The sequence below is a fragment of the Cygnus olor genome, chromosome 8 (genome assembly GCF_009769625.2).
Source record: "Cygnus olor isolate bCygOlo1 chromosome 8, bCygOlo1.pri.v2, whole genome shotgun sequence".
NCBI lineage: Eukaryota > Metazoa > Chordata > Aves > Anseriformes > Anatidae > Cygnus > Cygnus olor.
Window position 1 is genome coordinate 5,870,354 of NC_049176.1, and position 13,392 is coordinate 5,883,745.

At 35.3% G+C, this 13,392-nt stretch overlaps 1 protein-coding gene across 4 annotated transcripts in view; it reads right to left on the minus strand.

The window, feature by feature from the left end:
- Nucleotides 1-584: 584 nt before the first annotated feature.
- The window catches only part of CAMSAP2 (calmodulin regulated spectrin associated protein family member 2), an 81,072-nt gene continuing 68,264 nt past the window's right edge, over nt 585-13,392 (minus strand). For 2 of the 4 annotated variants that reach the window (XM_040566189.1, XM_040566191.1), the window contains 7 exons: nt 10,492-12,703; nt 9,254-9,390; nt 8,565-8,785; nt 7,446-7,545; nt 5,941-6,056; nt 4,941-5,059; nt 585-3,873 (listed from right to left, as the gene is read on the minus strand). In XM_040566189.1, the coding sequence (XP_040422123.1) occupies nt 3,568-3,873; nt 4,941-5,059; nt 5,941-6,056; nt 7,446-7,545; nt 8,565-8,785; nt 9,254-9,390; nt 10,492-12,703 (3,211 nt within the window). In that variant the 3' untranslated portion in view covers nt 585-3,567. The remainder of the gene's footprint in view (nt 3,874-4,940; nt 5,060-5,940; nt 6,057-7,445; nt 7,546-8,564; nt 8,786-9,253; nt 9,391-10,491; nt 12,704-13,392) is intronic. The other 2 variants (XM_040566190.1, XM_040566192.1) reach the window with 1 other exon arrangement.

Here is a 13,392-nt window from a genome sequence, read left to right on the forward strand (position 1 = left end):
GCAATCCAGCACAACACCACAAAAACAAAACAGGCAAGATTTGGAATGGAAAAACTTTCTAATTCGCATATCTGGAAAATAAAACTTCTTTTTTTGTATACTATTTCTGTTCAAGATTGCACAACTTGTGCACAAGTTATTTCACAAAAAGTCATATTCTTTATTAGCTGTCTGTGTGAAGATAAGGCTAGATAATCTTGAAAACCTTACCTTCTGAAGCCATCCTATTATGCTGACCATTAAGTTTGTGTTTTTTTCAACACACAACTAACCAGAGTACAGAAGTTTATCAGCTGACTTACAATTGTGAAACTCACTTTTAAAAAGAACAGGAAAACTCTTTGTTGTCCTCAAGAATGTAATGAGAAGCCTAATTTTTTAACAGCTTCAGTCTGGTAACATCAGAGAGCTAAAATACATGTGAAAGGCAGCAATACAAACAAAATGAGAAATCAAAATTTTGCTATTTCCTAAAATTTCTATGTTGCTGAAATAACAATCAGAAAAAAAATTTAAACATGAATGTGAACTTGTTATAGTTTCAATTTATGTTTAGATGTAAGCAAGAGAACAAAAAAGTTTACTTTTGGTGCCATGCTTTTATTTAAATGAAAGGAAAAACTACACTGTACCACATAAGTAGCAATGACAATATTTTACAGCACAGCATCTGAAAAAATATGGAAGCTATGCTCCATAGAGTAGACAAGTAAGCACACAATACACTGTACATTTTTTTTCAACAGTGCCCATTAAATCATAATTAAATAGCTGAATTTGGCTTTAAACAGCCAAATAATAAAAACTAACAGTCATACTAAAATTAAAAAAAAAAAAAGATTTCAGTAGCTATTATGACTGTTAGAATATGAAATTTTGCTCCAAAAACTAAGATGATAGTTTGGCAATTCAGTCATAGCAACGATAATAATACCCCTGATGAAAGCACCAGTGTGTTCTGAAAAGGTCAGTGATAAATACTGGCCTTTATGGAAAGCTTCCTTTTTTTCTTTTTTTTTTAATTTTTTTATTTTTTAAACATGATCCCAACCATAGATCCACTGTAATTAGAAAATTTGCAGGCTTAAAAAGGAAAAGTGTATACAGCTTTACTTTTCCCGTATTAAGTAAAACTTTATACTTTGAGCAACAAACTCTTCAGCTGCATTATTCACATTCTACTTTTAGACATTGCACAAATCTTCAACCTGTTGACAAATGTAAATTTTGCAGTACATTCAGACATATTTAAAATGACTCACATAATTCCTCTGTCATGTATGTAAGCTCACTTTGATTAGATTGATGCGTGTGTCTTTATGGTGTTGCAAATCTTCAGTTAAACCATAGGACAGATTTTAGAAATACAAAGCCTCCCATTCTAAAACTTCTTTTGAAGTCATTCGCCATGTTTAAGAGTTAATTCCAACCTCCTAGTTTCTTGAATCACTGTATACTATAGACAATTTCATAAAGTTATTCATGGTGTTCCTACATTGGTATTTGTAGGAACTGTCTAACAGGCAGAATGTGCAAACCCTCTTCCCCCTTTTTTAATATTATTTATATCCTATATACACAATATGTATACACTTGAAATATAAGAGTTACATATCCTGGTGATATACATGCAAACAGTAGGAATCAGCTAACCACAAATAGTTTTGAGCCACATACATATTAAACATGTATTTTAAAGTGTTTTTTCTTTTTTTCTTTTACAGATTTAACAAATATACATAAATATAAGAACATAAATTACAGTAAAACTGACAGCATTTTTGAGAAAATGTTTATAACGCAGATGCATTGATGCCTAAGGCTTCATAATAATTTAAAAAAGTACTGTTCTAAACTGTTTAATGGTATCTCATTCAGGTGCATCTCTTATATAAGTAAATGAGTACATCATAGTAGTGAGGCATTGTTTCTCTCAAAGCAGTTTAATGAGAGAAATACGAACTTAATTTTAGTCTCCCCGTGAAACAGAATGGACTACATACTTATAGCACAATACTGTCTTATGTTAATGTAGTTGTCACAACACTGAAACAGAACAGAATCACAAATCATTCAAGTCTTTTCCTGAGAATGAGATTTTTCCCCCAACAAATCCTCTGGTGTACATTATCAAAATAGCCACAGATTTAGGGGAGGCTTCAAGTTTGTAGTTTTTTTTTTTTTTTTTTTTTTTTTTTCAGAACAGTGCTATGTTAAAAGCAAATTAAGAGAAACAAACACTGAAACGGAATAGTTATCTATAAAATAATCAAACACTGTTTTGAAATAAAATGCAGCCCTTTGTAAATAATACTGAAATATGCTTAAAGTTTGTTTTTGTAACTGGTTGTATTATGAATTTATTGAAATGTCACTTAGGCTTTTTTGCCATATGTATTTAGAATTGCTAAGTGTCACAAGACATCATCTGTTAGAGCATGTCGAGAAAACAGTTTACTAGGACACCAAAAATTCTTATCAGATGTCTATTCCCTGAAAAATCGTTTTAAATTTGATCTGCAGGCAGGAAGAAAGGACAATGGCCTAGATCTTAAAAATCATGGGGAATTAGATACAGTGCTTCCAAAAGATCTGTGACTTAGTGTGTTCTGTGATTCTTCTGAATATTTTTAGTGTTCTGTCCGGCAAAAATCAGGGATCTAGTTCTGAGTGCTTCACAAGTTTCTATTCCTCCCATGGAGGAGCAGTAGCTGACTATGTGCTCACTGTATCTGCAACAATGTAGAACAATGCATATTTGCTTAAACTGTTTTAGAGGCCTGCCAAATCTTTTTGTTTTGCATTTTAATGGAATTATGAGCACGCACATAGTCATTACATCTCAGATGGTAACTTATTAAAACAGGAATAATTACTTCATCCAACTACACCCTGACTGGCTAAATAATTCACCTGAAGGAAATATTTCTTTATGCAATTCAAAGATTTTCCCCTTACTGTTTAGTCTATAAGCAAACCAGTATTATTTAATTGAAACGGAATTATAAATACTTAGGAGAATGAATTAATTTTGTTGCAGCACACAATAAGGATTTTGCAAAACAGACCCATTCTTATGTTCTTCAGTGACACATCATTAACTTATCATTTGAGTCTTTACTGTAAGAGTCAATATGCAAAGTTCAATGGTATTGAGGATATTAAGTATTTCTTTAGAGAAAGAAAAAATATTTCAAGACAAGCACAAATACAAACATATAAGGCAACAGATGTAAAAAAAATGTAGTTTGATTCACTAAATATGAACATTCAGTGCTTCAGTGTATCTAATCAAAATACAGAGCAAATATACTCCATATGTTGTATTAGCACATACAAATCTCCACACAAGTCAGACACTTCCATAGTCACTCATAAGTACTCACTTAAGTGATATCTTCTGCACTCCTAAACACTGTTTACATTCCAGTTGGACATGATAATAGAACTTGGTGTCCAGTTTTAAGTTCTAAGAGTCTTGTTGGCAACTAGAAATCTATTTCCTATAGGCAGTAAAGATGAAGTGCAAGTTTATCATAATTGTCTGAAGCAAGATTTTCCCATCTACTATGCCTTGGTGGGTAGAAGTTTCTTAGGAGTAACTGGTCTCTTGGTTTGCCACAAATGGCTGTGAATGGTAATTGCATCAACACTGGCAGACAAAGTTTTAGCAGGTATGTGGCTAAATTGCTTCCTGTCAGAGTTGTATTTATACAGTCCCTCTATCATTTTCTTTGTGATAGATTTGGGACCTATCCCTGTTAATTTATTAATTTCTTCAGTATCGGGGCAGTACGTGTACAGAGATCTGAATTGGCAGCCTGAATCCCGGAACAAGATTAAGAAATTATTGGCATCAGATTTCTCCATTTCCTTTAAAAGAAAGAAAGAGAAAGATTCACAACATTAAATTTGCATTATAGTTAGACAACATTCAAAATTGTCAGACTGCCATTTTGAATTTCTAATCTATCAGAGCCGAAACTTCCGTCTTTCTATTAAAATACCTTATTTTCAACCATTACAATTTGCTAAGCTTCAACCATCTGAATTTTGATAAGGTGTGTATTTATCAAGTGAAATCTTATTTATTTAGACAATCTTAGCTGCACTTGTCTCATTGTCCCTAAAGAATAGACATCCCAACAATTTTTTTGTAGACCAAATAAAGATTCTTAGAGCCATTTCAGTAAGCAAGCCTAATACCTTCAAGTTTAGGAACAGGAAATTTAAACATGTCTAGATGGGCCTAAAAGACTGTCCAGTGCTGAAATGGGTTTCAGTCATCCCTAAATCCATTCAAGATTAGTCAAACTATGAAGTCAGTTGATATGTATTAAGCAAAGGTTCTTTTTCAGATCCCTGCTCCACCCTACACAACTTCTATGGGATGTGCTCTGAACACGTACAGTTTTAGCCAAGTGATGTACACTGCATTCTAGAGTTAAGCATAACCACTTTACAGCTGTTCTTTCCTGAGGTTTCTGGGGGTTATTATGCTGAGTTACTTGAACTGAAAAGAGTCTGTATTGATATCTCACTTGTTATTTCCAAAAAGGTATCTTTAGTTCTAAAGGTCTCAATATGAGGATCCATATGTATAAAACGAATATTTTTCATGTTAAGGAAACAAAGTTTGTGAACAAATGATATTGAAATTTCTCCATTAAACAGACAGTAGCTATTAGTTAACATGTCAATTAATTCAGCCTCCCATGCTGCATGTACAGGGCAATAGCTATTGTTTCTACAATACTCAAGAACCTTTCTGTCCACAAAGGAAACAAGTCACACAAATTACTCAAACCTTTTACTAAGAGCTGACGTAACCTCAGAAGAAGATTCTTTTTGATATTTGTATTTATGCTCGAGTGCTTTTCTAGTACCTTAACTGTGGTTTGACTAGTGTGTTTATGATTTTAGGGGAAAAATACCCTTACCTCCAGTATCTTTTTCTTTTGACCTTCATTTACTTTTCCAGCCAAGCAGCAATGTGCCAAGGCATTCTGAATTATATATTTATTGGATTTAGCACTGGGTTCTTTAAACAGCTTTGGTCCTGTGAAGGAGGAATGACAAATCAGCTAAGTTAATCAATAAGCCAACAAATAGTTAATTGAAATGCTGTGAAGCACTTCTGCCCTTCACCTTTTGCATGCATAAAAATACAAATCTGTGAATAAGACTAGAGATCACAAATTTCACAAACAAGTAAAATGACATTCTTTTGTTATTAATAAACATTTGCCAGCACAGATAGAGCTATGCAGGTCCATCATTCCAACCTGATCTCCCTAAAAGTTTATCTAATATACTTAATGTTATTATCCTCTTTACCATACAAAGTGACATGAGGTGAGCAAAAACACAGCCTTTATAATCACAATGATGCAAGGTCTTTGCAATATCACGTGCTATACATTTGGAGAAAAGAGACAGAGATACCATTATTATTTGACTTGTAATATAATAAAGGATTACAAGTCAGACTGTGAAGTTTTTGTAAACAACAAAGAATCTGTTTGGAAATAAAAGGTGGAGAATATTTAAATCCACATTACTAAGCAGATTTTCCCATTCCAATTTGTTTTCTGTTTTTTTTTTTTTTGAATCTATTCTAAATTGAACTTAAATTTCAACTCTTCTTGCCTTGCTAGAGAGACTACTAAAATGCACAGAGTAACTGGTGGGTTCATTTGCTGTTCTGAGCCTGACTGCAGTTTATTCTGATTATCACAAATGCTACTGAGTCAGTACTTTTATTTCGGATTTAAAGTTTTAATCTTGTATTATTACTGCCTGTTTTAGATAGGTGAAAGTTACATTTCTATGGAAGGATCCCCAGATAAGTTTAAAAATTCCAAACGCAGATAACTGAAATATTTTCATGCATAGAACTACTAATAGCCAGGTACTTTTCTTAATATTGTTGCCACCAACCTGTGTATTCTGTAGCAGAGGCAACTGAAGAAGTTGTAGATGCATTCTCCCAATCTTTTTCTCCATTACGACTACCACAACGACTCGGAGATAAGAATCCTTCTACTGACTCAGACCTAAACATTAATTTTAAAATTTATTTAAAACACTACAGTTTTCAGAAAAAAAAAGCCTTCTAACATGAAAAGAAAGCAGACTGTATTAATGTAGAACACAATAATTTGAATCATATACTGTAGACTTAAATACATAATATTAACAGAAGAAATTCATGGATAACTGAGTTAGTGTTCTGTATAAACTATTCTGAGTGATGCATGAAGGAGACCTTCAAACATATCACTGACATTCACTTCGTGTCATCATTGAAAGACAATTCTGATTTGAAGAAAAGGTTATAGTATGGCTCTGGAAAGATACTGAAAATTTTTCTAACACTTTTCCTCTCGGCAATTTGTTCTGAATTATATCCTATTTAAAGAAATCCCAACCCCTGAAATAAATCTGAAGCCAGATATTGTTCATTATAGCTGTAGTACAGCATAGCACAACTAGATCTACAGAGATAGGGGTCATCTCCTGTCAAATCTGTCCATGTAAGCGACATCAAGCCTCTTCCAACAGATAATATGGCTGTAAGAAATCCCTCTTTTAAATAAAGCTGATCATTTGTAAGAGATGTTGAGAGATACTAGGGTACTTGGATCACTGCATTAATGTTTTTTTATGTAATAACCTGAAAGTCAGTTCTCAAGATATCAGAAAAATGGAAAGGTCAATTGAAAACAGCTGCAGGCATGTTGGAGTTGATGGGGCACATACACTGGCCATGAAAACATGACATGATAAAGTAACATGCAATACTCATGATTAAACCCCTTTTACTAGTTTGCCTTTCTTCCATTTCTTTTCTATTAAAGAATAGTATTTATGTGAATAAAATTAAATAATTATACAGCAATAATAATTTTATTTGTCTGAACTATAATATAGATTTTGTACTTAAGAAGGTTCTGTTATTTTTATCTCTCGGTTCATTTTCAGTTCATTTCTAATACAAGATAAATTCTTGTGTTCAGAAAAGCCTGAAATTACAGTTAACACTTAATACTTTCTTGTACTACTGCTAAGAGGAAATAACAGAACAGAAGTTGCTACGTTAAGGAAGAAAAGAAGCTGTATAGCTGCATGTAGTGTACAGGTTTAATAAAATAACCACAAGCTGAGACTTAACTATAAACAGGTGAATTAAAGAGGCTGTGTGAATAGCATTTTATTTTGATCTCATTTATAGCCACCCAATCGGTTTACTTGGTAAAATTTGTGAAAAAAATTATCATGGCTTGGTTCCCTAATACTCAACAGTGGAATCAATATCTCACATCAGAAAAACATGCCTGCTCTTGGAGTAGGAAAAATATAGACATCACCTTTTTAAAATCAATGCTAATTTTATGTAGATGATTATCAAATTTTATTAAATAAAATGTTTATTTTAGCTTTACCTTGGTGTTCTCTTGCCTGACTGCACACTCTCATTGTCCCCTGTATTCAGCGATGCCAGCGAAAGACTAGATACTGAAAAAACACGATAAAGCTGTGAACCTGGATAAAAACAAAGTTAAAGCTTATAAACCTATGCAAGTAGCAGAGTCTGTTCATTATACCCAACACCAGCATAAGAAGGTTTCTAAGTGCTTTTATACACGTGACTCTTACTCCCATACATGATATACCTACATGCATATGTGGCGTGCTTTATCTGAACACTTTCGGACACCCAGCCACTTGCAGCCATCTGGAATAGTCTGTGACTAAGCATTAACATGAGGCATGAACATGGGTACATAGGCACTATGCAAATCAAAGTTAAAAAGCTCTCATAAAAGAGCTTAAGAGACTTAATTTAAAGCTTAGGGGTGGACTCTTGGAAGATGTTAAGAGAATACTTTAAATTATGCTGGAAGATGGAGGGAAGCAGCTAGAGAAAATGCAGCTATATGATGCTATAACAAAAAGGATCACTGAGCATTGGTTATTTTTTTCTGATTGTAAATTGGCAACACTTCTTTCAGTCATTACTGCAGTCATTTGGTATCTAAAAGAATGTTACATTTTTCCATACAATTAGTTCTGCTAGGCTCGTAATGACACATGCAGTAGCTAAGTGAGTAAAATAGAATGAAAACATGAATCTTAAAAGTAACCTTTCTACTTTAATTCTGTCCGTATTAAGCAGGAGCTCAAGTACTCTTACCTTATAATGACCATTTTATTTATTGATCTCTTTTCTGCCAAGTGTTATTCATTCTTAGCTCTACAGGTGCAAGAAGAGATTAGTGACTGGGAATAATACATGGGCATGTATGAAACTTGTCACATACATTGGTGCTTCCATTGGGTCAATATAGTTAACCTTTTGGTTTGTTGATATATGCATGCATGCATAACAGGTAAGTGACATTCATCTTTTAATTTCTATTGGCAAATTTTGCTTTTTAGTTTTGTCACGTGCAACTTCAGTTTGGCACAAGGCACTAATAAATGCATGTGCTTGTTAGTACCAAAACCCAAGCTGGTGTTTTAGCATGAACAGACTCTTCTTCCACATGAACATCAGTTACCTGGTGGACCTTTGACTGGTGTCTTAGGTGATTCAATGTGATCCCTGTGAATAGATTTTGGACGGGGCTTTTTCTGCTTGATTGACAGGGAACGTGGTTTTATGACAGTATCCATCTCTTCCATAAGCTTTAGCTGTTTCCTTCTCATATATTCCTGCTTAATGAATTCTCGCCGTGCTCGTTCATCCTCCTTCTTCTGACGTTCTTCTTCTGTTTTGCGTCTAAAAAAAACCCCATCAAATACATTCAACAGTCAGAACTTTACAGGGTAACAGTTTTAGCTAGCATATTGGCAGAAAGGAAAACACAGGCATTAAATTTTCAGAACTTTAGTACTCTCAGACATTAGTAAGAGGAACTTGCCATTGTGCACTTGTGCAGACTGAAGCCCAAAGTGATAAGCTCTCCCTCAGAATATAAAGTGCAAGGCATGGTAACAGTCTGAGGAGCTTCAATCAGGGCAGCAGGGTTCATGTTGAATCTAAGCTACAGACTGATGCCACCTGCTGATTTCATGGGACCAGATGGCATGTGTCTTCAGCTGGGCTCCTCAGCACATCTGGCTCTAGGATTAAATATCCTTGCATATTAAGATGCAATTATTTAACTAGGTAGTAGCACTTTCAGCTATGTCATTTTTTTGTTCAGGGTTACGGGTCAGTTGAATCAGGACGCGTAGTTAGTTTTACCTTGTCTCTTCTTTCTTATGTTCTAGTTCTGCTTCCAGCTGCTGCTTTCGAAGCAGAGTCTCTCTTTCCCTTCTCAAACGCTTCTCCAATAATGCTGCTCGTTTCATTGCCATATCATTTTCTGCCTTTTGATCATCCTAGCAGAAACAGTATTTGAAGGAAAAGGAGACGATTTATTAAAATCTCTACATTTATCAACTGATTTTGCAAAGTGATTAGACACTTAATTCTGTCGACTGGGTTGCAGTATCCTAACATAAGATGATGTATTGGAAATAAGTTTATTTCAAAAGATTTTTCTTAAGATTACTAAAAAGTTTCCATAAAGGAATTTTTACTTCCTAAGTCAAACATGAAATTTATATATATATAAATATATAAACATATTGGACACATGAAAAAACTTCCAGGTGAAATATTCTACTTTAGAGTCAGATTCCACACTGCATAAACTCCTGCATTCAGCTTTGGAAGATTCTATGTTTATGGAGAGGAAGACAATTTATTACAAAAAGCAGTAACTATGCATCATATAAAGGTAATTTTGGCTGATCAATTCAGGTGTTTTTTTAGAACCAAGCAATGCTCTCAGACAAGCAGAGCACAGATTGTTGCACGATTTTGGGGTACTCCAAGATGGAAATTCTAAATCTTGATAGCTTCCAGTGTCTAGACCTCTCTCTTAATAATGTACATTATAGTTATAAGCCCGCCTGAATATAACTCTTTAATAAGACAACAGGGAGTGTTCCCAAATGCCAACTTCAAAAGGGAGACTCAAAAGACTATACTACCTCAGCTAGCCAGTAGAGGGAAAAAATGCTCTCTGAAGTGCAACTCTGAGACATTCCCCATCTTGAAAAACCCAGGCTGTACTTTACAAGCTTTCAGTTAAACTTGGGTGTGGAATGGGAAAGTGAGAGTGAGAAGTGAGCATATTTAATTAAGGTCTTACGTTAAAAAGCTTATGTTAAAAAGCAATCTACATTCAGCATGCATCTTTCTCCCCCAAAACCCCAAGCACTCTTCCATGACTATAGAAGGAAAGGAGTACTCTAGCACACAGAATTGCAGTGTGCTAGAATCTGACCACTCATGAGTCATCAAGTGCAAAAAGTATGTGTGCACATTTAGGACTGCAAAACTATCTCCTTTGACTTCAATGGAAAGTCATCACTGAAACGCTGTATCTGAATTAAGAAGTTGCCTTTGAAAGGAAGCTGTGTAGCAGCTCTTACCTTAAAAAAGAATCCACAACACACTTTCTGGTCATCCTCAAATTGTTCTCTATCACTCTCACCTTCATATTTCTCAACAGGTACTTCATTTTTTTCTGGTGGCTTCAAATCTGATAGGGAAACTTCAATTAAGCTAGCTGTTTTGGGAGCTGCTGTTGGTAAAATTGGGTGGCTTAGCTGATCTTCATTTGGGGTGAGGCAGACAGTTTCTGTGATGGGCTGAGATAATACTTCAGAAACATTAGATTCAAGAGGTTTGACCTCCTTTTCCTCCAACTTCTGTTCACTCTTTTTCAGTAATTTTGGTCCTTCCTCTTTTGCTACCTCTTCCGTAGGTTTAACTTCCTTCGAAAGATTTCCCCTTACATGCGGTTCACCTATATGTTCACCATCATCTCCAAAACAAACAAATGATCTAGTCTGAATGGGAACCTGACTTGGAGAAAATCTTCTCAAACGGGGAAGACTATCCACAGACCGTGGGGCAGTCAATGTACGATTTAGAGGTGTTATTTTCAATTCATTTGGCCTAGGAGTCCTTTGCATTTTAATGTGAAAAGAGGCATTCTTCCTGTTGGATGACTGTGGAGACTGATGTGTAGAACGAGGAGATTCCTGTGAGAAAGGTGCAACGGGAGATGGAGCTCCCAGTTGCCTTGATGAAGACTTAAACTCCCGAATTTGCTTCTGAGGAGAAGGCTGAGGAGGAGAAATAACCCAAGCCTGTTGCTCTCTCATCTGCATCAGCATCTCCTGTTGAAGGGATAGCCGTTGCATTTCTTGTTGTAGGAAGTGTAAGGAAGAATTTAGTTTTTCAATAGATTTTGTATATTCTAAGATATCTCCTTCATTAAAATTTTCTTCTGAGGGGCTTGCTAAATTCCACTGTTTTTCAGCATCCATAGGAGTAGCAGGAGACTTTGACCATTTGCTGTGAGAATTTTCAGGGTTTTCTTTTATTACATCTGAAGTCTTACTAGTTTGTTCATCTGGTTTTTGAGTCTCTCTTTCTTTCAACCGATTACTGTCAGTGAATACCTTCTCATCTTCAGCTCCTGCTGCTTCTTCTCGGAGAGGTGATACTCCATCACCTTTCTTTTTCACAACATTAAGAAATGCTGTTCTTCCCATTTTCTGCCGCTGCTTAGTGAATGCAGCTTCAACTTTCTTCTTCTGTGCTTCAATCGCTCGCCTCTTTTCCTCCAGCTTCATCCTGAGATGCACCATTTCTGAAGCCAGCAACTGCGTAGTGTCTCTTCCTTGGGGAACAGATGCCTCCTCAGGAATGTGAGTCCAAGCTACCACATGAGGAATATTCAGCTCCGAACCTTCTGGTGTGGTTTTCTGAGAACTGCTTCCACTGCTTCTACTGTCTGTGTGATTCAACTTCCTGAATTTCTGCTCTGCAAAGCTAGTCATTTTAACTCCTGAACTCGAAGAAGCACTGCTGCCTGCCTGTGATTTGGTACTTACTGAGCTGGGACAGGGACTTAACTGATCTCTGTGATTGCCAGCTCGTATGTCATAATCCTGAAGAAACTTAGATGGTTCTTCCATGTCAGAGTCCATGCTTACAGTGTAATCTCTCAAAGAAGAATCCTCATCCATAGTCTCTGGGATATCTTCTGAAGGAACATGTATTCCAGTATCTACTTCGGTATTGTCAGTCACAGGACTTAGAGCACCTTTTGTGTCTGTGATGATATCAGGAGTAGACTGATTTGGTTTAATGTTTGAATTCAAGATGCTCATTTCCTGATTGTGAAGAAAGAATCCATTTGTAATTTGGTCTGGTGGGATAACTCTGGGAGATTTTTCAGTGTCATGAATTATCTGCAAAGCCTCTTCAATGGTTGGTGTCTCAATCTGGTTGCCAAAATCATCCAGAACTGCTCTGTTTTGCAAAGCTCCATTTGGAAACCTGTAGTGATGGGTCTCATTGGCATTTCTTTGATTTATGGTAAGAGACTGATTGGCCTTTGTGTCTTTATGAGTTATCGCATCCTTTTCCTCTTCAATATCTTGATTTTCCTCTTCTCCATTTACAGGTTTGAAGGACAGATTTTTTCTAATATGCTTGGGCACACGGTTGGTGTTTACTGTAAGGCCTTCATTGCTCACAGATCTAGTAATACCTCTGTTTGGAGTAGATACTGGAATGCTTTTTTCTTTGTCAAAAGAAATGTCAAATGAAACTCCATGCAATGATGACCTAATTGAGATAAGAATAACGGAAATAACTGACCAGCTCATGATTAATAATAGCAATATATTCACATTCGGGTTTTCAATTACTTTAATGCTGTAGTATTAAACGGACTGTTATGTATTGTATTTTGACTAGGTTAATATGCAAATAAAGTAATTAAAAACGTTATATTCTATTTTATTGTGTGTCTTTTCTTCAGAGCCAGTCAATGCTTTTTAGTAGTTTGGGATAAGTTCTGGGCACTTTAGGAATATAGGAATTGCCATGCTAGATAAGAAGAAAAGTATGAAAAGACAATTTAGATTTGCTGAATAATCCTTCACTCTAGCTCTTACCATTTGAACTTTAGTTTACATCCTACACATGAAGAGTTTATGATGGGTCTAACTGAAAAAAACAAAACATCCAGCCTGATTATTCTTACATACAGTAACACAATTTTTGATACTGGTGAGCTCTTTAGCCATGTGACTCTTACCTCATTTGGTTAATTGCAATAGGTAAGTGTAAACATATTTAATGCCAATAATTCAAATATTTAATGCAAGAATACCTCATCTCAATGTAAAAGACTGATGCTTTATTTCTGAAGTTTTTTTCCTATTACTTAGTTCTGAATCCATGATGCAGTTTTCCCTTTGTTTTTCTACTTCTGCAAGTTGTTACAAGATTTTGGAAATTCAAACCACAAC